This window comes from Grammomys surdaster, unplaced genomic scaffold, assembly GCF_004785775.1.
Source record: "Grammomys surdaster isolate TR1022 unplaced genomic scaffold, NIH_TR_1.0 141, whole genome shotgun sequence".
Classification (NCBI taxonomy): Eukaryota; Metazoa; Chordata; class Mammalia; order Rodentia; family Muridae; genus Grammomys; species Grammomys surdaster.
In genome coordinates this window covers 1899645-1926585 of record NW_021604599.1, presented here as the reverse complement: position 1 = coordinate 1926585, position 26941 = coordinate 1899645, and the positions used below count along the sequence as shown (strand labels likewise).

Genomic DNA, 26941 nt, shown 5'->3' with positions numbered 1-26941 from the left:
CATTCTGATGACTCAATATTCTGTCCTTCCTACCCTTTCAGATACTTTCCCACATTTGACTCTTCACCTAGCACCATGCCTTGTACATGGTAGAACCCCAGTAGAACATACATTCAGTTATAACAGCAAGGACAGATCATTGTTCATTCTGGGACCTAGAAAAGAACTTTCCCATTTCAGAGCTATCTGTGAGTGCAACTATCAGGTAGCAACTGTGCCATGGTTTAACTTATAGTGACCCAACATGAAGGGACGTCAAGATTAGGAGTTATGAATCAAATTGGGACCCTTTCCCCCGAGAGTCCCCTGGGCTCATCCAATGCTGTCTTTTTAACCTTGTCCTTCTTCAGCTTTAGTTCACTGCAGCACAAAGTCTCATGCAGTTGGGAGGAGTCCACTAGTTTTCTATCAGTTCTCTCTGGGCCTTTCTGAACTTACCCACATACACTACATTGAAGAAATACCTTATTATTATTTTTTTTTATTCCATGTGGTTTGCATGCATCTGAGCCATAGTCTTCTGGTGGCAATATCTTGCTATTTACAGTTCCCTATCATTTCAGCAAGAACTATAAAGCATGATGAAGAGAAGAAACAGGACAGTGACAGATGTTTCAAAAGAGCCTTTCATTTCTCTAAGTAGGCACTTGTCCACATCTAGAGCTGATGTTTTTTACAAGAGAATCTTCCATAAGGCTCTGGTGTAGAAGTCTCAGGACAGAGAAACAGAAAGGAAATCTAAACATATTGAAAACAGCAGTGATGAAGGTTCCAAATAAAACACCAAATGGCAGCACTGGTTAAGCACCTCCTGAAAGACTCTAAAGACAAACCCCTGGAAATTGAGTCTCCAATTTATCTGTTGTGAATTTGATGTTGTATCTTTGCAGATGCATTAATTGCATGTTCTTATTAATCCTGAAAATATCCCCATGATATTCTTTTATCTTTGCTTTTGCAATGAACCTACGGTGGTGTAATTCATAGTGTATAAGTGCCTTGTTAAAGATTACAAAGCTAGATTGACAGAACTAGCCACTTCAAGGATAATTTGAGAATAAAATATAGAACTCATCCTAAAAGAAAAAGATTTTAAGCAAGTATTAATAACTCTTCAAAATGCTGTCTAATTGCAGAACCACATATATTGCTAATATGAGTGTGTGTTATGCATAGAAAAAGCAATGTACTTACTCTCTGTCAATCACAAGGCAGGTGACAGCCTCTGCAGCAATAACGTTTGCTGTTCTCACATCCTCCCTGCATAAAAAAAAAGAGAGAGACCCATTAGAATGGTGCAGCCTTTAATACCAAAGGCATTATTTCAAGCATATTTCAGGAACCAAAGTATTACACGTTTTTTGATTTATGCACTTCCAGATTTAGGCTTCATGTGAAGAGCCACTTTACACATATTATAAATCATGCATTCCCTGCAGTTAAAACTCAGTTGTTACAATTATCAAATTTAACGTTTCACTTACACAAGTGGAAGAAAATTTTATAAGATCATTTCCTTTGCTCGTTGGGGGAATCTCTGAATTAATTACGTGATGATAAAGTTGGTAATGAATAGGTTAAAGCTTTTAAAGAGTCTGGAGACATACCGCTGGAAATAGAGTATCTAATTCATCCATTATGAACTTGACACTGCATCTTTGAGATCAAAGGACTAGTTTTAAATATTTTCCTAATATAGTAACACTACTTTTATGCAGCTAAGGTTTGGAAACTTTATGGTACACTGTTATTCATCTGTCCCAGAGTTTATGGTTCTTCAAGCATTTGACGAATATTACTCACAGCAACTTAAATATATAAAGAGCATCTCTTGAAAAACACATACTTTGTAACTATAGCAGGCAGTGTCAATCTCTGAGACCTTTGAAAATCTTTCCTGGTGCATCTCCAGTAGTGAAAGTTAGATTTGGTAAGTTAACTTCACAAGTCATTCTCAGTTACCATAAACTTAATGTTACCATTGTCCTAACATTAAACGACACCTGACAGTGTACCCTCTTTTCTTATGATAATACTTCTAAGGCAATATAATTAATGACAAATATGCTTGAAATATATCACAGAGGTAACTGCATTGAAAGATGTGTTGACAAGTTTTCAAAACACAAAACACAATGTCCCACCCAAGCCAGGCATCTGAAGTACTGAAAACTAAAGGTGTTCCCAATGCATCTTTGGCTATTGAAGACTCATGAAGTTCCAACGCACACTCTAAATTGTCATTTTCCTGCTGGTTTGTCTTTCATTAAGTCTTTCATTGTTGTTATTCCTTCTTGCTTGGGCTACTGTTGCTTAACAGAAACAGTATTTGGTAAACCAGAACCATATAGTCATTCACTAATATCATTTTCCCAGAAATGCCCTTGTCTTTAGCATTCATTATTTGATACTGATTTTTACAAAACATTTTTCTTCTTTTAAAGAGAACTGCATCGGGATTCTTATACAGATACACTGCATTAATACACTGATCTCAGAAGAACAGCTTCTGATGTTAATTTTTTCATATAAGACCATGACATGCCTTTGCATTACAGGAATCTACTTTTATGTTTCTAAATGAGATTCTATACATGTCAGTGCCTAGTGCCTGACACTTCATGAAGAGCATCCTTGAGTGCTCCAGATTAGGTTTTTCTTACATGCCTTTTCATTCATGTGTTACTAGTTGTGCTTTAAAAAAGAAAACTCTTCCTTGCTATAACTTTTATTTATTTATTCTTACTCTCATTATTTTTTAATTTATATTTATTCTTCTCTCATACAGTACATTCTGACCACAACTTCCCCTCCCTCCATGCCTCCCGGGACCTCCCAAACTTCCTTCTACCCCTGCCCACTCCCCCTCTGCAGTCTCCCCCGGAAAAGAATTTAAATCTACTCCAAATAATAAGTTTTCCTCTGACTGTTAAGCTTTTATGGTAGTCTCAGAACTGCCAGAGTGAGCTTCTCATGCCTGTTTCACATTCTCTGCCTTCCAGAGAAGCTGGCCTCCTTTTAAAATTGTCAAACATTATCTTCTCTCTCCTACCCAGGCTTGTTCAAAACATGATGTTCTCAGGCTTAAGCAGGTTCTCTCTACCCATGCTTGTCCTTTGGATCCTGCCCCCAACTCCCCGTGCCCTTAAGGTATGCTCTTCTGAATTACCCAGTGGGCTTCCTTGTGTATCTGTTCTCAGTATCTTACATATCTCTACATGGAAGTGACTATCACTACTTAAAACTCATATATTTATTTATGTGGCCATCCAGATAGGAACTCAATTTCTCTTCTGCTAAGTCATATAAAGGCAGGGGCCATGACTAGATTTGCTCCCTATTTGATTTTTAATGCCTAATATATAGAAGGTACTTAGTATGTGTATGCTACAAGAAGGTCACAGATATTGTATTCCTGGGCCTGGGGTGGTAGAGATCAGATATCATCATTATCAGTATCATCATTATTGTTTTCTATGTATATTAATGCAGTACCCTCAGAGGTCAGAGGCATTGGATCTTTCTGGAACTGAAATTCCAGGCATTTTTGAGTCACCAGCGGGTATTAGGAATGGGCCTGGGTTCTTTTGCAAGAACCGTACATGGATTTGATTGCTGATCCATTTATCTAGTCCCAAGTTCAGACCTTAGAGTCACTGGAACTTGCTGTTAAACAATGTAAACCTCTTTTACGTGGGGATGAAATGAAGAGAAGCAATTCAGTGTTACTTTTACCCAGCAGCACAGTGAAAACTGCAGATGTTGTATTTTCAGCTCCATTACCATTTTTATAGAAGGTTGATTTTTGTTTGTGAAGTACACACAGCAGGCAGAAGCACTTCATCCCCACAGGGCCATCATAAATTGTAAATAACTTCTTTCTTGCCATGTGTTTATGGCATCATAAGGCACTACAAATAGTTTCTATGCGTAAAACAACAGTAACACTATGTGGTTTTATGAAAACATCATTTAAAAATCTACTCTTCCATATCTATTTTCATCTTCACTCTTTGTCATGTTGTCTATTTAGACTGTCTGTACTGTGCATATCTGTAACTATGGTATCCAAGCACTTGGAGGAAAACCATGAGATCAAGGCAATCATGGGCTACCCTACACAGTGAGATCCTGTTATCTCTGGTACCTGCCACCAAATAGAGAAAAAAATTTAAAAAATGGAAATTGCCTATTTAAAAATATTTCCATCTTAACTACTAAGAAACCTAAAAATAATATATAAAACAGTATTTAATTGTGAGTATATTTTGTGCATATAAATTTTAATGGAGTAATGACAAATAGCCAATATTTTAAGATTTTATTATACTATGTGATCTAAATTAGACAGATTTTTAACAAGGAATATAATGTTTTATAGTAGAAGAAGCATTAAATATTTTCTGTAGATGGAAAATATCAAAGCTTTAAGAAATTTAATAAAATATTTTATTTTATGTTTTAATTTATTAAACAAGAATATATAAAAACAGTTCATACTAACATCATTTATATGAGAACACAAGCTACATAATCTATCAACAATCAGATCCAGCTCTTGTATGACAACCCTGGTGTTTGAACCCTGTTCTCTAAATTAAAATCTTTCCGCAAAACTATACCATTCATATACTTTGTCAGAGTTAAATCTGATAATAATTATACAATATGCCCCAGTATACCACAGGTACATTTGCTCATCTATGTTCAAAACAGCTCTATCTGTCATAGCTAGAAACTGGAAACAACCTAGATGTTCTCAACTAAAGAATGAATAAAGAAAATGTGGTACATATATACAATGGAATATCATCCAGCTATTAAAAACAAAGACATCATGAATTTTGAAGGCAAATGAAAGAAACTTGAGAATATCATCCTGAATGGGATAACCCAGACCCAAAAGGACATGCAAGGTATGTACTTACAGCCCTTTTTGTCCTGAGAATGCTTTTATTCCTGTCCATCATGTTAAAGCTTGTCTTTAAAAATATCAACATGTTGGCAGCCAAAGTACATGACTTGAAACTGAAAATGAACCCTCAGACAGAGTTATTAATTTATCAGGCTGGCAAGCCAAGGATGGGTAAAATTCTGCAGAGAGTCTTACCAACCTAAGACAGAAATGCATTGATTTGATAATTCCATGATGAGTAAGGAAGGCATTCTTGTCAGAACAACCTAAGACAGGCTCAGTCTTGTTTATAAAATAAAAAAGGGGAAAATATGGAGAGCTTTTGGGGCTGCTTGGCAGGAATCTGACATGGGCCAAGGACAAAGAAATGGGATGCTTGGAAGAAATCTGACATTGGCCGAGGACAAGGAAGTGGGCTTGAAGGCAGGAATCTGACATTAGGCTAGAACAAAGAAGTAATTACAGGCAGGAATCTAAATCTTAAGCTAGAACAAAGAAATAATTTCAGGCAGAAATCTAAATCTTAGGCTAGAACGAAGAAGTAGGCTTCATGCATGAAAATGATAGGGCTTATCAGGATAATAAGCCCTTAGAAACAGTGATCATGGGAGTGATCACAGGACTTTGTTTATTGCCTTGTTTGTTCTTTGACTATTTGTGTTTATTCCATTGCTTGTTCTTTGACTTTTTGTGTTTATTGTATTGCTAGCTCCTCAACCTAGAACTGACCTTAATACTTGCATGTAATTAAAATGGTATAAAAGCAAAAAGGAGGAGGGGGATGGTATAGAGGGTTTCTTGGATGCAGGGACTAAGGAAAGGGGAAGACACCTGAAATATAAATAAATAAAATATCTAATAAAAATATCAATCAGGAAAATAATAAGTGGATATTAGCCATAAAGTACATGATATCCACGCCACACTCCACAGACCCAAAGAAGATAAACAAGAAGAAATGCTTAAATGAGGATGCTTGATCTCCTTTAGAAGCGAGAATAAAATAGTCATAGGAGACAGATAAAGGGAGGAAACTAGATGGGGGAGCATATAGGGTGTGGAATGGGGAAGTTCAGGATCAGGTGTGGGAAGGGACAGAGAGATGGCCAGAGGGTCAGAAGAATGAAAGGGAATCTGCAGCTGGTGGAGTAGGGGGCAGGGAGGCAATCAATAGAATGTGCCAGAGACATGGGATTAAGGTCACCTCCCAGGAATCAATGGCGGTGACCTTAACTGAGACTCACAGCAGTGGGGATATGGAACCTGAATAGGCTACATCCTGTACTCAAGCAGGAACCCCAGTGGAGTGAAAGGGACACCAATTTACCCACAAAACGTATGGCCAAAAGTTTATCATGTCTATAAGAAATTCAAAGATGGGGGATGGAACAGAGACTGAGTGAATGATCAACCAATAACCAGCCCAACTTAAGACCCATCACATTTGCAAGAACCAATACATGACACTATTAATGATACTCTATCATGCTTGCAGACAGTAGCCTATCTTAACTGTCCTCTGAGAGGCTCCTCCTAGCAGCTGACTGAAACAGACACAGAAACCCACTGCCAAACATTGGTTGGAAGTCAGAGACTCTTAAGGAAGAGTTGGGGGAAGGACTGAGGGCCACAAAGGGGATAGAAACTCCACAGAAAAACCAACAGGGTCAACTAACCTGAATCCTTGGGGGCTCTTAATGACTGAACCACCAACTAAAGAATAAAAACAGGCTGGATTTAGGCTCCCCTGCACATAAGTAGCAGATGTTTAGCTCTGTTTTCATTTGGATCCCTGAACAACTACAGCAGGGGCTATCCCTAGAGCTCTTGCCTGTCTGGAATATAGTTCCCTAACTGGGCTGCTTTGTCTGGCCCTAGTGGGAGAGGATGCTTCTAGCCCTGAAGAAATTTGATGTGCCAGGGTAGGAGATACCCAGGTTGGAAGACCTCTACCCTCTTGGAGAAGGGTAGAGAGGGTAGAGAGAGGAACTAAGTAAAGGGGGACAAGAAGGGGAGGCAATGGGGTAGGTGGTTATATGCAAGAGTTTAGAGGGAGGAAAGGAAAAGGAGAAATGTCATAATTATATTATAACCCACAAAATTAAAAAAAAACAGAAAGAAAAAGTGCTGAATAACTTTTGGGCAATGGTCATATTATTTATCATAAAATTGCATTTGTTAACAAAGTTAGTACCAATATATTTTGGTGTCCAACCACAAAATAAGTGTGGTAGGCCTTTAACGCTCAAGTTACTGGAATTCCCATTCATAGGTATGTCCTAACCAGCTATGCAGCTTTATAATGATACCGTGTAATGCTTGGCAGTTATTGAATGTCAAGTTCTTTTAACATCAAGTCATGTAGACATCAGAGTAACCTTGTTCCTACTGTTCGGGTGCTTATTGTCCCTCTATAGAGATGTCTAGAAAAGCTCTGAGACCCTGCTTCTTTGAGGAACAAAATGACATTGATGTATGTTCCACTTGGGCAAACATACTTCTGAAGAAGCTGCCAATACTGTAATTACTAAGTACACTGGTTTCTATTGTGGGTCCAAGGATCATGATAAAAATAAATATAATCTGGATTTATGTATTAATGTTATATGTACATATAATAAAGAGGACCTTAATGATTCTATGTTGTTACTACACATTTTAGCCATCCATAGTTATACTTTTATATAGAATATTGACCTAGATTATAAGGTTGCAAATACTACTGGCTTAGACAGAGAGGGAAAAACATGTAAGGAGACAACTTTTTTTCTTATTACTTTGATTTCTTTGATTCTTACTTGTTGGTATGTATTTAGTAGTTTCTAAGGGATTTTTGAGATTATACATGAGAATATTTTACATCAGGAATTATAAGGCAATGTCCAAACTAAATATATAGTGCCCTGAGTGCTCAGCACATGACTCTTGCTACTTTGTATTAAGTAAAAATAGTTGTACACATAACATTCCAGACAAAACATGCTCAGTCTTTAAAAACCAAGTTTCACATTCATACATTTCTGTGCCTGCACATTAGTTGATTATAGCATTAGCAATGACTATAGTAACAAAAGTGAACCGTTGCAAAACTAGCTACTGCCTGGCCAACCATGAAGCATTTTCACGAGCACATTATCAATTTAAAAAAATTAAAGCGAAGCCTCATGGTTTAGTAGTGGTCACTTTTAAAACCATTTTGGCGAGTTAGAAACTCTTCCAGTGAAATTACAGAGCATAAGAAAAAGTCCCCAGATAACTGAAAATACAGTTTTATGTGCACTGACTCTGATATTCTTTCAACTTCATCACTGGAATCTTCATCATCGCTGTATCCCAAAGTAGAGTCACTGTCAGTGTCTGAATAATCCATAAGAAGGCTTTACGTGGACTCCTCCTCTTAGGAAGCAGTTCTCCCTGTTTCACGGCTACAGGAGAACTCAGTGGTGCATAGATGTCTCAAACTGAGAGGTAGGAAGCCAAGGCAGTACAGAGTTCATGCTGGGAAGCTGGCAGAGTGGGGATCTCCCTTTGAAGCCCTGGGGCAGTGTGAATACTGTTAGCAGAGTTCTAGCACTCCCCTTGTGCCAGCCTTCATGGAAACTGACACTCCTCCAATTGCCTATGAGCTTACAGCAATACAGCTAAGTCCTTCACTCTGTCATGCCACAGTTAAATTACTTTCACACTGGATGAAACAAATCCTATTTTTATAGTAAAATCAAAAGGAAATCTTAACAGAACAAGTAGGACAATCAAAATGTATGCATATAATAAGCTTCAAAGAAGCACATAAAAGGAAATTACAGTATTGCAGCAGCGGTGAATTAATCATGGGCAGTTGTATAATTTGTGGCAAAGCCAGCTGCTGATTGAAAACAGGATCCCTAAGTAGCTAGGTGTTTGCTTTGTTTTGTATTGCTTTCTGAATCTGATCACTTTCATTTCCACCTCTGATTCAATAAACTATTCCAACATGATTTATACCCCAATTTTAATAAAATTCACATACTATAGGCAGGCTTGATCAGTGAAATGAAGAAGTTATACACTTTCCAGTCATGCTTGTCATGGAATAACCAATGAACCTTTGTCAACACATTTTTGACAAATGTTTGGTCATAAACCAAACAGTTGGGAAAGAATAGTAGCTTCCAAAAATACTAGGGAAAATGGACATCCCAAGGCATAAGACCTATGTGTGACTCCTTTCTCTCACCACCTACAAAAGTCAATTACAAGTTGATAAAGAATTGAATATACGACATCAATCTTTGAAGAAACTAAATGAAAATACAGCATTAGTACCATATGATATAAATATGAGCAAGAAGTTTTTGGATATGATCTCAGAAATGAACAACAAAGCCAAACAACAAGTTGCCTCAAATATGAAATGAAATAGTCAACAGTATGTAGGTAACCTAACAGTGGGAGAAAATATTTCCATCCTGTACATCTGACAGAGGATAATGTCTGGAATCTGGAAGGAACTCCAGCAAATCAATTACCAACATTCCCAAATAATTAAGTTGAAAAATGGTGGAAAGACCAAAATAAATACTTCCTTAAAAACAAAAATGACCAGCAGGGTTATAACAAAACAACATTCAGTTGTCACTAATCATAAGGAAAAGTAAAATCATAATCTAGCAACTCTCTTATCCCAGTTTGGTGCTCTCCCCCCCCTCTCTCTCTCTCTCACACACACACACACACACACACACACACACACACACACAGTGATAAGACTGTCAGACAGAAAAATAAAGACATGAGACTGAAGGTGGTATAGAGAGGACTTTGTGCATTATTGGCAGAAGTATATATTAGTAAGCCATTATGCAAATCGCCATTAACACTAAAAAAATTTACAGGTAAAACATGATCCCTCTACCCAAACAATGGTTCCAAAGAAAAAGAAATCATTATATTAAAAATGACACCTTAAAAATTAGTAAAAACAAATGTTTCCAGGTTGGTTATGTACCTGTGTAGTACATGTATCACATAGGTCATGGTTTAAGTCTTTAATGGATTCTCCTCTATTTATAAAATAGAGATAAGTTTAGTTTAAGAAATAAAAATCTGATTTATAAAAAGGACTAAATTCCCTAATAGCCATCTGCTCTAATAACTAACATGCTAACCTGACAGAAACACATTCTAAATGTAGATCAGGTTAGGCGTGGTGGTGTAGACTTGAAATCTCAGCACTCACAAGGTCAAGAGAGGAGCATCAGAGTTTGAAGCCTAAGAACCTAGGTTAATCACACACACACACACATGCACACATATCATTTACACTTATATGTGTAAAATTTCCTAGATCCTTCATGTTTCTGGTACTGTTCCAAGAGTTTTACATGTAGTATTTCAAGGAAGGCAAAATGAGCTAACAAACTAATTCGGCCTAAGTTTGTATAACTATGACCTAGGAGCAGTATTTGAATATTGGCAGGTTGACGGCAGAACCTGTATTCTTTATCTGGGTATGGTAATTTTTATGTAGTACATGTTATGAGTAACCATCTTCATCTTTTTTTAAAAAAAGGAATTCCAGGTGTAATGGTATATACCTTTAATCCCAACAATTAGGAGACAGAGGCAGGTGAATCTGTCAGTTCAAGGTCAGCCTTGTCTACATAGCAAGTTCCAAGCCAGCCAGGATTATGTAGTATGATCCTGATCCAAAACAACAACAACAACAACAACAAAACCAAACAGCAGCATCAGCAGCAGCAGCAGCAACAGCAAAAGCAATTTACAAATAGTAACGCTAAAAGTTGAACAATGCAGCAATGGCTTGGTTTTCAGAGTCAGAAATTCCCTTTCCGTGACTGCAGAGACTTTTCCTAGGATTCTTTTAGAAACATAGATTTTGTGTAGAAGAGAAGAAAACACTACTTGAGATATGAGACGCTGTATGGTATGCAGTGTTTCTTTATCTCTGTCTCTGTAGTGTTTTATTTCTGTGAATCTGCTCTCTATTTACAGTAGTTGAAGTATGGAATTCAACCTACATGGTCATTGATTGATGAATGGATTAAGAAAAGATGTGGCACATCTTTGCACAATGGAATATTATTGAACCATAAAAATTATAGTATTTGACACAACAGAGACAAATTTAAAATATACTGTGTAGCTTGAAATAAGCCAGACATGAAAAGACAAATACCTCATGAAAACTTTCATGCATAGAATGTAAGGAAGTTAATTCCATGACATTTAAGAATGGAATTGTAGTTCCCAGAGACTGTGTCTGATAGTTTTAATTAAAATGGCACTCCTAGGCTTTTAGATTTGAATGGTTTGTCCTCAGTTAGTGAAACTGTTTGGGAAGGATTAGGAGTTGTGGCCATGTTGGAGGATGTGTGTTAATGGTTGAGGGAGGTTGAGGTTTCAAAAGATCATAGCAAACACAAACTTTCTCTTTCTGCCTTACTGTGGATCAGAATGTAAGCTCTCAGCCCCATGTCTGCCTGCTACTATACTCCAGCCATGTAGTTGTGGACTAATCCTCTAAAACTGAAAGCTAGACTTAAATGCTTCTTTTAATAAGAGTTGTCTTAGTCTCTTCACAGCAATAGGACAGTAACCAAGACAACAGGAGAAGGATAGACAGTGATAGGGAAAGTTCTATCATCTGAAAAAAAAGTCCCATTCAACAGAAAGAATAAATTCTGATGCTTCTTCACACATCAGGGTGTCTATAGCTAGTAAGATATATTTAAAAAAACTGAAGAGATTTGGATAATTTTCACAACAAATACATAATAAATGTTTAAGGAGATAGAAATGTTAATTATATTGTTTTTATATAGCATATAGTGTACATTATACCCTGTAAATATCTGAAATTACTGTATCAATGAAGAAAGTTATTATAAAATATTTTATTAACTATTAACTATTATTAAATATGAAAAATTTGTACAGACAGGAAAATGTGTTCTTATAAGTTAATTCTAAAGTTTTTCCTCCCAGGATACATGGGTAGATATATCCATTATTATGTTAGCTTGCTTCCTAAAACAACAGATATTCATTTGGAATGATGTCCATGGAAGGGTACAATGACTACAAGAGAGCCATGACATTTGAAGAATTCACGTTTCACATTCTTTTACATATTACTTTTGCTAGGTTGACAGCATAATGCATTTTTTCATAGAAACTTTGCATTGTATAGTTTATGTCAATGACAATGAATACATATATTTACTGAATTGAACTACAAGAAATTACTTTAGCTGTTAAAATGGCTGAATATCAGTAAGTTCCTGTGGTTCAACTTAATACATGAAGCTAGTGAAAGTGAAGCAGTGAATAGATACTTGTTGCTGTTTCTTTTCTTTTGTGCTCCTGATGTAATCTCAGCTGGGCTATGATTCGGCCCTAGCCCATATTTCTTTCATAACTATAGCTGAATGATTTCATTCTCCTGAATGTTCAGAATTCATTTATGGCTTTTCTTCCTTCTCTATAGTCATTTCAGATGCTTCTTTTCATATTTCATTATGGCTGGTGTTAGAATTATCATGAAATACCATGCATGGGCAGAAAACCTGATCCCAGAATACATGAGCTATTATTAAGTAAAACTCTCATGTATAGGACAACTTTCTAGGAGCTATTATGTCCAGAAAGTCTCCAGAAATCCCTCCAAAACTATTCATGTTATTGACATTGCTGTTGTTAAGACCAACAGAATGGTAAGACTCTATTATTAAAGACACCACATACCTAGGTTGCTGAATATAGAAAAAAACATGTGGAAAGCTTGCTAACTTTCAAGATATCAGACATTGTAGTCCAGGCAACTAAAAGATAAGTGTCAGCCATAATATGCTACAACTTTAGACTACAATACTAACTAGCTAGGCAGGAGATTACTGATGAGACAGTGGCATAACTGTTATGACAATAAGCACATCATTATGTTTTTGTTTTTTATTTTTGAAACTAAAATATAGTATCATTTACCCCTCCCCCTTTCCTCCATATCATCTCTCCAATGTTACCCCCTTGTTCTTTGTCAAATTCATGGCCCAGTTTTTAAAATATATATTTTTTTTCCAAAATACATAAATGCAACTCAGTCTACATGGTGTTACTTGTATATATCTGGTTTCCGGGTAACCATTTAGTATTGGATAGCAAACCAAAGAGCTCTTTCCGCTCTTTCCTGGAGACTTGTCTCCTCTCAGTATTCCAGAGTTGCTTTTAGTTTTTTTGTCTAGGGCTGGGGCTCTGTGAGATTTCTCTTTTCCATTTTCAATAACTTATTTCAGATTGGATCTGAGACCAGCTACATAGGAGGTGGTTAATGCTGGTAATGTGTATCTGGTTACAGAGTGGTCTTGGGAACTGAGGTGAATCTTCTGTAGCTGTTTTGCTAAGTGAACATATTATCAAATTGTTTCTTAGATATTTATGTTTAAATCTATAGATTGACATTGTCCTCAGAGTTGATTAAATAACTGTCTCTTTGCAGTGCATGGTAGGTAACTCAGGGATTTTTGTTTCCCTTCACTCACAGATTTGTAAAGTACTTTTATTTTTTGTATTTTGAAAGCTAAGAGAAATGAAGCCTACAGGAATCACGTATAGAGGAACAGAATCTTAAGTAACAGCACATCTGAGGTAATTGCTAAATATCAAGTCACATGTTAAGACAGTATAATCTAAATAAAACATGTCCACTGTAGGAATCATGCTTTCATGTAAATAAGTACAGAGAGAGGCCTTCTATGTGTTGTTCTATCACCAACATGGATGCCTCAGTTTTCATTTCAATTTGTACATGTGGAGTATGGATCACTACACTCCTTTTGGCTAATTAGTGTTTGATAGGAAATCTTCCTAAGTTCTACAGATCATAGTCTTCAATGCTTCTCAGGGGAGTCATCCTAAATCCAAGGATATCTTTTACTAGAAAAAAGATTAAAAGCTTATAATTATGATCTATCATCTGAATATAAAGTCGTGTAATTCACGATCTATATACTACATAAATTTACATACTAATGTTAAACTAGTGACTAAGTATTCTTTGTAAACAAATTAAATAAACAGGCTACAAATGACAGACTCTCATTGTCAGATGGCATGAACAATGTGGAAAATGCTTATAAAAGCATACTTGGAAAATTAAAAGCCCAAATAGGGGATTAAATAGGCGGCCACTTTCCGGGGAGAGTGGGTACTGAACAGCTACAAATAATATTAAAGTGAAAGCAGCCTTTTAAGATAAATATTCCTCAAGTATTTTCCATTACGATTTATTTGGGTAAAACACTAACTCTCTAAACAAAAATTATAAGTGATTTTACAGTTAATTCAATACAGAATAATTTCAGTTAAACCAGAAATTAACTCTGAATCAATGACAATCAGAAGCTAGTGAATTAACAATTGGAAGGAATATCCAATTTAAATAAAGTTACTTGTGCCAAATCACTACATAAAGTCAAACTCCAAAAGACATTTGACACACCAAGCAATATCCACCAAGAATTATGATATATCAGCCTTGCTACACCTGTCTAGCACTTGTTAATTAGGAACAAAATACGGATGATTTTAAAATTTTAAATCCTATTCAAATAGATATTTGTGCACTGAAATGGGTCCTAAATATTTACAGCTTAACTATCTATCTTAAAAATAATTTGTTCAATATGTCAAGAATGTTTACAAATTGATAAAAAATACATAATGAGGATCACTCACTTAAAAAAATTAGGAAAAGATATGAACTTGAATTTTCTCTAGAATCCAGGACAGACTGTTGGATCCTTTAGAGCTGGAGTTATAAGCAGTTGTGAGCCAACTAATGTGGGTGCTGGGAACTGGTCCCCTACAAAAGCAGTATGCACTTTCAAACAACTGTGGTTGTGAGCCTAGAAGTAACTTCTGAGTGGAAAAGCAGCAGAGATCTTTCCTAGCTGCTAAACTTTTAGTATTATAATTGTAGTTACCAGAATGTATCCGTCCATCACAGGGCTATTCCCTTCAACCTTCATACCCAAATCACTCCCACCTGATAGGGACAGCACTCATTTATGCCCCTGTAGCCTGATCGCACAAGATGCCAGACTGGCAGCTAGAACCAGTCAAAGCCTTGATATAGTATCCTGCAGTCTCACTTACAGGATTGCCCTGTTCCCTCTTCTCATTGGCAGCAATCATAGAAACTAGATGACACACTAAGGAAGGCATTTTTCAGCAAGGGCATCTTCTTCTTAACATCTGAAGTAGCTGTGACAGTGACATTTCAAATCTTTTAAGGGGTTAGATCACAATTATACACAGATATAGGCAGACATTCAAAAGATACACATGCATGTATATAATAATTAAGTTAGATTTAGTACTGGTTTTGGAGTATTATTGTTAATATTTCCACTCAAAGTTGAGGAATATTCTTTGTAGTCACAATTATTTATTTAATATCATAGTGATGTTATATTATTCATTTAATCACATATGATGCATTGACCAAAGATAGCAACCCTAAGTCTTTTCACTAAGATATGAACTTAGGAAAGTGTAGTTAGAAGAACAGATTAAAGAATTACTCTTCTGGGTTCAAATGCAGAAATACCATGACTAATCAGCAATACAATCTGGAGTCAGATATTTAAGTTTTTAATTGTTGATATTTTTGTTTACAAAAGGAGAAGACAATAGTCTTTAGTAGGACAATTATATGAAGAACAATTGAACAAGTACATAAAAAGAAGCTAGATTTTTTTCTGGCATACTGGATTACCCAATAAACACTAGACATATTATTATTTCATTATTACCATAGCATGTCTAAACACAATAGATTTAATCAGTCTTATTTTTGTTACACATCATGATTGCCATGTCTCTTTCTTTAAGCTGTTTTCCAGGATCAACACTCATTTTTTAATATTGAATCAAGTCCTGTTTTCTTAATACAAAAATATGCTTTCAAAGAACAAGAAAGAATTTGAAATCACATTGTAGAAAATTTTCCATTATGACTTAACATGAAATCCAAAAACCTACAGAAATTAACAAAAACAGATTTTTTGCTATAATACAGAAAAATTCCTTATATTCCACCCATTCCTGTAATAAGATTCTCAGATTTAACCAACAAAAATAACACTCAATTTAATTTGAATTTTATACAAATGAGTATTTCTTAGCATGTCATAAATAATTATGTACATATAGTAAAAAAATAAATCATTGTTTTTCTGAATTCACTGGACATCATCTATTTTACCTGGCCACCCTAAAGAAAGTTTCTGAATAAATATACTGAGAAAGCAGTCCTTGTTTCTGGGTAGATAGAGACAAGGTACCAAATAAACTGCTTTCCAAGAGGTCACAGTCCTGTAGCTAAGAGGTATTATCTACAGTTATATTGCAGTATGACCCATATGTCACAGGAATGAACAGAGGAATAAAAAATGACATACAACATCCTAACTCTGACTAGATGCTGGGGTGAAGGATGGCACCTCATCTGTAGCAACATAAATCCAAACTCACATTTGCCTAATCATAAGTCCAAAGTTGTACAACAAAAATTCTGCTCAGCTACAACTTCCATTCTTTTATTCAAGCCCAAATGCTTAATTAATGTTTTCTAAGCAGTAACAAAAATGAAATCTACCCTGCCTCTAATTGCTTAGTGAATCAACAATAGCTTTTGCAAACTCACTACATCTTCCACTGACTCAAAGGGAAATGCTCAATAAATTCAGCTATTCTAAAATAACACACTATTTCACAGACTTTTAAAAATCATGCAGCAAATTAATGTGTTGGGCAAACTATTTATAATTTTATTAAGTTCTATTGAGCTTAATTCTGGCAGACATGGTACAAGCCTTGTAGCAAACAGTTTTCCACTTTCCTCTACAGAACTTGGGAAAACTCATATCACTACCTGACAGCCACAGCTGTCTAGCATCTAGTGAGGAACAACTAGTCAATTTACCACAGCTGATAAACATACTATTTTCCCCTGCCAGCGTTGAGATTATTGGCTGCTTTCTTTTTTAAAAATTGAATATTTCATTTACTTACATTTCAGATGCTATCCCCTTTCCCTTTTCCCCCTCCCTAGAAAACCCCTATCCCATCCCTCCTTTTCATTTTTGATTTTATACCATTTTAATTACATGTAAGTATTAAGGTCAGTTCTAGGTTGAGGAACTAGCAATTAGATCATTGTTTGTAAGGGCCTATCAGGATGACCAAAAGATCTGAGCCTGCTTCCGTGTTCTAGACCAAAGTCATTTTCATGTCTGAAGCCTACTTTCTTGTTATAGCCTAAAATTTAGATTCCTGCCTGAAATTACTTCCTTGTCCTTGTCCAATATCAGATTCCTGCCAAGCATCCCATTTCCTTGTCTTTGGCCCATGTCAGATTCCTGCTAAGCAGCTCCAATAGCTCTCCATATTTCCCCCTTTTTTATTTTATAAACAAGACTGAGCCTGTCTTAGGTTGTTCTGACAAGAATGCCTTTCTTACCCATTGTGGAATATGCATTATCAAAAGCAATGCATTTCTGTCTTAGGTTGGTAAGACTCTGCAGAATCTTACCCATCCTTGGCTTGCCAGCCTGTTAAATTAATAACTCTGTCTGGGGGTCCGTTTTCAGTTTCATGTACTTTGGCTGCCAACATGTTGCTGTTGTTAAAGACAAGCTTTAAAATGATGGGCAGGAATAAAAGTATTCCCAGGACAAAAAGGGCTAGCATGATCAAGCTATATATGCCAGTCTTGAAGCTTGACCAAAATAGAAATACTGACCTCAGGCCATGGGTAATTTTATCAGCAGTATCTGCCACATCAATGCTCAGCAGAGCAGCCTTCTTTAAATACATAAGCTCACTATGCAAAGTTAAAACATCCATAGAGGTGTTAGAATTATGCCAAATATACTGCAAGTGTCTTTAAACTTCTTCCTAATTATAATGACCACCACTGTAAATTTTAGAACTAACACAAATCCCATGGTATTTGGCATGACACTCGAGATGGCTCCTTACTAAACTCTAAACCTCCTTCTGATAATTTGAATAGGATAAAGAGCATCAATCCATTGTTCCAAATGCCTATCTAAATCCTCTTGTATATTCAACAGATTAGTAACATTTTTTGTTAAACGATTAACAAAAGTAGCTGTCTTAACTTCCTGTGTCAAAGCAATTATAGAAGTAGTGGTGCTAACAATTAATGTAATTAAAGCTGTTATACCAGCAATAATCAAGCCCACTACGCTCTTGCTTCTGCTTAAAGCCTGACTCACTTCTTCCAGTACTTGGAAGCTTTTTTTCAGAATACCATTGTTCTGTAATACTCAGGGCACTAAAACAAAAGCTGGCTGATAGACTTCCATAACAGATATGCCAGGTTTCAACACACTAATACAATTAGAAAGTGTAAAATCAATGCAACTTATATTAAATATTGTAGAAGAAACAAAAGTAATTTTAACATGACAATTAAAAGAGCCTTAACACATGTACAAATACTTGTTTGAAATCCATATCCTGTCCCAATTTTATCTCTTGCTAACAAAACATCATAGAGAACTGCATCTAACTTCCAAGTATGTCTCTGAAAATGTCCAGAACCAGCCGTCCAAATGACAACTGCTATTTCCAATACTGGATTGATTTCTAGACCAGTACATGATTGAGTCCAAATAACTGGTAACATTTAAGAAAAATACAAGAGTCATTATAACATCTGTTTTTGATTCTCTGTTCCATGAGGTCTAAAAACTTGAGGTAAGACATCTTGGAGAGGATGGAGGACACCCTCATAGAAATAGGAGGAGGGAGAAAGGGATAAGGAATTTCTGGAGTGGGGTGGGGAAAGGAGGAAACATCTGAAATGTAGATAAAGTATCCAATAATAAACACCCCCCAAAAAAAATCAACAGCAACAACAAAAAACAGATAATGGAACTGGCTATCACAGTCAAGCATTTGAGACTTTTTGGCAGCAATTTAATATTACCCATGTTACTGGGATTCCTTATAATTGTCAAGTACAAGAAATTGTGAAAGGGGCCCATGGAACTTTAAAACAACATTTTCATAAAATAAAAAAGGGGGAAGTATATCCTCATACACAACAAATTTATTTAAATCATGCTCTTTGTATTGTAATTTTTTTAAAAAAATTTGGTTGCCAAGGAACTTTCTGCATAGTGTCTATGGCACTCTACAATATGTGTACTTATGCATAGGTGAAAGGGAAGGACCCACTTACTGGCATATGGCATGAGGTATTTAATATGGGAAAGAGGACATGCTTGTGTTTTTTTCTGCAGGATGTTGAAGAAGCATGGTGGCTGCCAGATTGATGGATGAGACATGCTGATGTTGGGACAAAGAATGATGCTGACCTGTGAGCTTGCTGAGTGCCCTGACAATGGTGACTAGGAAGCTATACTGGATATATGTTCCTGACCCATTTTTGCTGACCTATACCCTGATGGACAGCTTTCTTTTATGTACAAAACAGCCAAGTTGGCTCTCTTAATTCAAAAAAGTATTTGAAGAATCAGATTTTCTTGTCCCAATCGTTCTACAATCTTCTATTCCTTCATTCTTTAGTTTTTGATTCACACACCTAGTCATGCATTTATTCTTTAAGTGTAAAATGACTATGCGAGGTGCTATAGCAGATATTATGACATATAATGCATAGCTTTACTTTCAATAAATTTATAGCTTAATTAAGACAATGCATGGCATTGCAAACAATTTCTATGTTAATGACATATTGGCAACCATGAATTTTAAATTAAAATAACTAGACTGAGAGAGTTTCATGCTGATACTTTCTACAATAGATAGTTACACATTAATATATTTAGTTTTCAAAGCAACTCTATGATTTTATTGCTATTATACTTTCTCAGTTTAATAGCTAAACAACAGGTAATTGTTGAGGTAAACAAATTGCCCCAGATCATCAAGTTTGATGAGTGAAAGAACAGATATTCAAATACATATAGTGTGACTCAGACTCTAGATAACAGGCACTATGCTTCTTTTATTACAAGCCATTAAACTCCTCTTCTCAACAATCACAGTAGTGACATAATTTTAGACTGTCTCTTTAGAGCAACATGATCACAGTTCTCTAAGAATGTACTGTTTTCCAAGTCCACACAGGCAACCCATTCACGACCCTTCTCTTTAATGCTATACTGTTATGTTCACAGCTGCTAGGTGCAGAAAAGACCTGCCCCAGATTAGTTCAGACTCTATTCAGGCCCTTAGCATACATCAGACAATTGCAAAGGTTAAGAAAAGTACCATCATGGGAGTGCTCAGCAGAACATGGATAGAGAAGATCAAGAAAACAGAATTCTAGAAGGAAAGTAGAAGAAGAGAGATGGAGGGCCCAAGACAAGAGAAAGGATCTTATCATCTGTTTGGGATTAATATCTTGGTGTTCCTTACTTTGACTGGAGCCTCGAATCCATGAGAATCCATGAACCTAGAATCTGTGAACTGTTTCACTGCCTATCTGACAACACAATTCATTTACCATTTGCACTAGTTTGAGTTGGACTTTTGATGTTTATAGTCAAATCATATACATAATACAGATTTTAACACATATTTGATATTTATAAACAAATAATATATATAATACAGTTTTTAAAAAATATGTGACTTTAAAAGCTAGTACATTTATTTAATGTGTGTGTGCATTGTAAATGTATCATGTATATGCCCATACACACATGTGAGCATGTGTGGAGGTCAGGGAAAAATTTGTAGGTATTCTCTCTTGCTATCATGTGGGTCCTGAAAAGTCATTAGGCAAGATATAAGTACCTGTACCCTTTGAGCCAATGTGCCAGCTCATGACACAGATTTTTATCTTCAGTTTCCAGCTTGAAAGACGTGAGACTCTTGAGAATTAATGTTAAAAGCACAAAGACAATGTAAGACAGGTGGAGGGTCTTTGTAAATCCTATAAGCTCTTGGGGTGGGGGAGGAAAAATAGATGCAAGCAGAAACCCTAGGAATGGATATCTAAAACAGAAGACGCTTATGTGGTCATAAAATACTGACAAGATTTGTGGGTTTAGTGATAAAAGAAAACATGTTCTACACAATGTGTGTGGGGCATATATGATGACATATGTTGGGAAGTTCATCTTTGTTGGAAACAAGCAGAATTAATAGCATCTAAAATATACTGTCAGTAGGTATCTGAATGAGAGACTGTAGCAAGCCCAGAATATTAGACATGCAAACACTAAATTTTTTATTTAAGGGAATGCAAACAACAGAATCATAACCTTTAATTAGCTCACTGTGGGTAGGTCAAGTACTATAATATGGGAAGAGAAACCACATAAATATACATAAGGGCTCAATGAGAAAAATAAAAACAAACCCCTTAGAAGAAACTGTCTAAATTCATTCTGTTTTGATTAAGCCTGAAGTCTGCCAAAGTAGAACATTCACATATACCTTCTCCCAAAGCAACAAGAGATGCATTAGACAGTGTGGGCAATCATGTGGGCACACTGTCCACTAACATTGGATTGATTGAAATAATACTTTCTTTACCTTGGAGTGCTTATGACCTTAATTTTCTATTCAGGCAATATGTACCGATGTGGAAAGCAGGAGAGAGGTAAAAGCAAAAGATCTTTATCATGAAATATAATTTAACAAGTCTAAAATGTGCAATCATGTGGCCAGAATACAAGAGATAAAATATTTCTGGGGATGAAGAGATGATTCAACTGTTCAGCTTACATATTGTTCTTGCAGAGCATGTGAGTTTGTTTCCTAGTACTCACATCAGGTGGCTCACAACTGTCTGTAACTCTATCTTGAGACAGTCCAATGTCCTTCTCTGGATTCTGTGAGCATCTACACTCATGCACGTAACCTCACACAGATAAATAATATTTCTTTTTAACAAATTCCCTTAAGAAATTTATGAACAGCCTTCCTGGAAAAACTTATTGTATTGTCTAAAAAAAAATAAAGGCTGGTTTAGGCAAGGTAAAGGGTAGAGTTGAAGAAGACATGGTCAGTCATTTCAGACAGAAAGTTCTTGTGAAGAGAAGAGCAAGTTGAACAGTTAGAGAAACCACCAACACTTTTTAGCTATTGGTGGTCTAAAGCAATGTTCTCAGGCTAATGAAATAGTACACTAGGCAAGAGGCAGGGGTCAGAACACAGAAGGACCTGGAGAGAGGCCCAAACTACTTAATATAAGATAGTAAGCAAAGAACTATCAAATAACACTGCACAAAGTGTGTCCAGGAAACTTTTGAGCACGAAGGAAGGCATTTCACCTTGATCCTCAAGATCAAACTATTTATATCGAGAGAAAGCCTAAAATTAGATAAGATTGCGATATTCCCACTGGCATACATAGCCACAGTCATCTGTCAGAGCTTAATGTTCAGAATTATATTGAAATTTTGTTTTTGTGTCAAAGCAATAGATCGGTTAAAATACAAATCACTACCATCTTGGCTAAGAGATTTTAATAACAGATGCCTCACAATATAAATTAACTTTTGTTATCTGTAAATCTTCTAGTCCAGAATGAGATGTCAACACACACTGTCATTAAATTGTCAAGGGACATAAATGGCTTTTTAAAATAGTGTTTGCAAAATAGCTGATATTTTTGTGCATTTAGTACATGCCAATCCCTGCATCATACACTCTATATTGACCATTTATATATTATATAATTAAAATTATGTCTCTAAAGTATGAAACTATACTACTTCCCCCTTTCATTTGCAATTTACCATAGTGAGAGGAGAGTGGGAGAGTGGGGCTGGCAATATGGTTGGTAGACTGCTCACCTAACATGAGCAAAGCCTTGGGTTTAAACCTTAGCACCAAGATAATACTGGCAATGATTATTTAAATAGTAGATCAAAGAAGGAAGAAGAAAGAAGGAATAAATAGAGGAGTCTAAACACACTCATTCTGAACCATTCTAGTGTTAAAACATAGACCAATGTGGTGATTTCAATAAATAATCTCCATAGTCACATAGGGAGCGGCACTACTAGGAAGTACGGTCTTGTTCATGTAGGTGTGGTCTTGTTGGAGGAAGTGTGTAACTGGGGGTGGGCTTTGAGGTTTCAGAAGCCCAGGCCAAGCCTAGTGGCTCACTTGGTCTTTCTACTGCCTAAGGATCCAGATGCAGAACTCTCAGCTATCTTTCCAGCACTATGTATGCCTACATGCTGCCATGTAATCTACCATGATGTTAATGGACTAAACTTCTGAACCTGGAAGACAGCCTCAACTAAATGGTTTTTTTTTTTTTTTAACTAAAACAGCTGACCATTTTATTTTCACGTTTCACAATGTAAGTGAAAACAGCCCCTTTTGTATCACTTCTCCTTCCAAAAGTATCCTCTCTGTTAACAAGGAAGTTCCTTGCCATGCGTCTAATAAGCACTCGGGCTCAGCACCAAGGTCTCCTGGTGAAACAGCACAATACAAAATGATGAAGAGAGCTTCTGCTCTTATCTGTCTGGCCGGGTCATGCCGGGCCGCGTGGGCACCATCATCGGGCAGGCGGGAGGTCTCATCATGGGAGGCCTGGGCATCATGGGCATGTGGCCTCCCATGGGCGGTCTCATCCCAGGAGCTGGTCCCACAAGCATCATCCCAGGAGGAGGGGGGCCCATCATTGGCATCATGGGAGGGCCTCCCATGTGGGGTGCAGCCATCATGCCAGGCCGAGGAGGACCCGGGAGACTGGGGGGAGGCAGGATCATGGCCTCTCCAGGCGGAGGAGCAGAGAACTGAGCCGGAGGGATCTTTCCTTGTTGAAATGCAGCCGTTGTTTTGTCAATCAGGCTCTGGGCCTGCTCTTCCATCCATTTCTGGTAATAGTCTTTCACATTCTCTTTGTGTTTCCGACCACTGCAGTGTGTCTTCCTCACAGACGGGGAATCGTGGGTAAGATATGTATCACAGTAGTCACAATAAAACTTAGGCATGATGCTCACAGGCCGTTGGCTACCCGGGGCCCCGCCGCCAGGAACTGACGCCTTCAGGCAGACGTAGGATGCAAACGCCCTAAATGTTTCTATATGAGAGTTGCTTTGGTTATGGTGTCTATACATGGCAAAAGAAACCCTAAAACAATGAGTTATTTGATTCCTCTATGCCAGATGTTACTTGTCTGTAAAACTGAAACCCTGTTTACACTCCATAGCAGTAAAACCACAGTGTGATAACCTAAATGAAGACCTTTAAGTAATTCCAAATACTTTTTGGCATCACAGAATATTCTTTAGAAATGTTTATTAGATACTTTCTCAGTCACTGGAACAGATTTGTCTTTATGTACCTTACTCAGGAATTAAACTTTCATAAGAAAATGGCAAATTCTACCAATTTTGGAAACATGAAGTTCTTAATTTATTATATATAGTACCATATAACTAATGCATTACCATGTAACCAAGACCTTCATATCTCCACTGTTCTTTGGAAAGCAGTCTCCGCTAAAGTCCACTTGTATGAGCTACGCAGATACCCTAAACAGCTGGTTACATCCTCCTTTCCTTTCCCCTACACTATCATTTTCTCAATTTCTGTGCAGAATTTCCTTAGATGTTAATATTTATTACCCCATCTGTAGGGAACATATGAAGTCCTTGTTGAATTTATATTATTGGCATAATAATCATGTCAAAGACCCCAATGACTTATGGAGTCACAGGAATGGAAAAATCTTCCCAGGTTCTGAGGAAAGGAAGGTCTTCCCCTGGTTCAAGTACAGATGTTGAGAGCATGTGCAGGATCCTCAGCTAGATGAAGGCAGCCTGAGTGCACCCCTACAGCAACCTCCTGCGGAGATTAGATAATCTACCAAGCCCCTACCTCTCACCTTATGTATGTATGAGTTTCCGGGCAGCTGGTGGGGCCTCTGTAAGAGCACATAACCCACCCAATCCTAGCGTTTTTAGTGAGTATTTCTATTGTTTCTTTATTTCCTGTCACCCCAGTCAGGATAATCCTTGGTTTGACCCCTCTCATCTTTCTCTGTGAAATGTGAAGATGATAGCCACAAAGCTCATAGGCTGCTTCAACCCAGAATCCTCAAAGACTCTTAGTAATGCATTCCTGAAAAATAGGGCATGCCATCTATTTGATGTGCTCACTGTCCAGTTACTTTACTAATGGAGCACTGTACTGATACTGAGAAACAGGTACAGCAGCAGAGAGGACAATGTGTCACATTCCAAGTGTTATGCTATAGCTATACATGACCTAAATTGGGAGCTATATAATTATTTTTCTGTTTTTTTAAAAAGTATATCTCATATCTGTGATGGCTTGGTCCTCAAATGTCCCTTGCAGCCCTTTTTTGTTTAAACATTTGGTTCTCAAGCTAGAGAAATAATTAGGAGAAGTTGAGGAGCTTTTGTAAAATGAGGCATATGGGACTGGCTTTTAAAGGGGACCAGTTCCCTACCTTCTGACCATGGTAGATTTGAATGAAGGTCTGCTTTTGACTCCCCCTAACATGGAGGTTGTAGGACCCAGCTAGCACAGGTGAGTCACTTGTAGAGGCCTTCAAGGGTTATAGCTTGTTGTGCTTCCAATCCCACTCTATGCTTCTGGGTCTGCCAAGATGTGGTAAAGTGCTTCCCCATGCTCGTGCTACTCTGAACCTTCTCTGCCATGATGAACCATCCACTCTGAAACCATGACCATAATAAGTGTTAATGTGCCATTCTGCAAGTTGTTTCTATTGGGAATTTTATCACAGTGACTAGGGAAAAAAATCACTAAATGAGTATCTAGACGAGTGACAGATTCCAATTTTCTTTTATCAACAAGCAAAAGCACAAAGCCACCTTACCACAAATTAAGTTTGGAAAAATAACCAAATTATATCCCTTTCATTGGTTACTAGAGACATCTAGTGAAATCACTCTGTTAGGAAAAAGGCAAGGAAGGAACAGAGAGTTTTTAAATTTCATTCTCAGGAAATGGTGTAGCTGCCAGGATCTGTTCACTACATCTTACTACATCTGTAACTGAAACTCTTGATGATTCCTGTGTGCCTCCTTTGACTCCTGTTAAGAATTTCTGACTATAACATTATGCTGCACAGTTACCAAAATTATCTTTGTTCAAAATTAGCACAAAGCTACTTTGGGCAACTTTCAACAAGCTATCTTTTAATGAAAAACCTATACTCCATAAAATAGAAGGGTTCTAAGTTTCAGACTGGCAGTAATTTAGTGAATAATATCACAATAAATAAACTGTTCCCCCTCAATTATTTCCTGTGTAATAAGACAGATGTTTAGTCGTTTACATGTGATGAAGTGAAATGTGAATTCACTTTGATAGTAAGATTTGAATTAATTCCTAAACAAGCCACTCTTAAGCATCTTTGACAGCTACTGTTTGCATATGAAACAAGGGCAGAGTTGTCCTTTGTCCTCCTGGTCTCTACATCACAGGGGCCAGCCAAAGACTGCTGGAAACACACATGCAAGAGCTTTTTCTGAGGCTATATTTTTCCAGCTATTGCTCTGCCATCATCATGACTTCCTTGACATAATATCATTGAGTTAATGGACATTTGGAATATTTTAGCATTTTAAAAATGCTCTGAGGGTTTACAGAGATAAGGATGAAATGACACAGGAAATGTACATGAGACCAGTAAAACTAGAATCAACAGTAATTCCTCTAGCAGTTCTGAGGCATGAGGCAATGGGTTTAACCCCATTCAGCTTTCAACTGTCCTCTGTAAAATCCCGATAATATTTAAACAATGTATGGGTGTATGTGATATGAGAGGGGGTGGCCAGGAGATGGGGAGGAGACAAAGAGAGATGTCTATAGTGACAATTTTGGAGTATTGGTTTCTTTCAAAAGAACAGAAATATTATAGAAATATGTTTTCATTTTAATCCTAGGTGTGGGATACAGATTTGCTTTGCAGCAGCTATGATTTGCCTCATGTTCTAGCAGAGG

At 36.9% G+C, this 26941-nt stretch overlaps 1 protein-coding gene, 1 long non-coding RNA gene and 1 pseudogene across 3 annotated transcripts in view; 1 reads left to right on the top strand and 2 right to left on the bottom strand.

Moving 5' to 3' along the window:
• Positions 1–19292, top strand: part of LOC114618311 — a 74416-nt gene extending 55124 nt beyond the window's left edge. The window contains exons 2-3 of one of the 2 annotated variants that reach the window (XR_003710945.1): positions 13494–13561; positions 19252–19292. This is a non-coding gene — a long non-coding RNA (uncharacterized LOC114618311). Of the gene's footprint in view, positions 1–3056; positions 3146–13493; positions 13562–19251 lie in introns of those variants that run through there. The other variant, XR_003710946.1, reaches the window with a different exon arrangement.
• Positions 1–26941, bottom strand: part of Prkg1 (protein kinase cGMP-dependent 1) — a 1042192-nt gene that overhangs the window by 133325 nt on the left and 881926 nt on the right. Inside the window, exon 8 of the mRNA XM_028764010.1 lies at positions 1195–1260. Coding sequence (XP_028619843.1) covers positions 1195–1260 — 66 coding nt within the window. The remainder of the gene's footprint in view (positions 1–1194; positions 1261–26941) is intronic.
• LOC114618309 lies at positions 23458–23937 on the bottom strand (annotated as a pseudogene).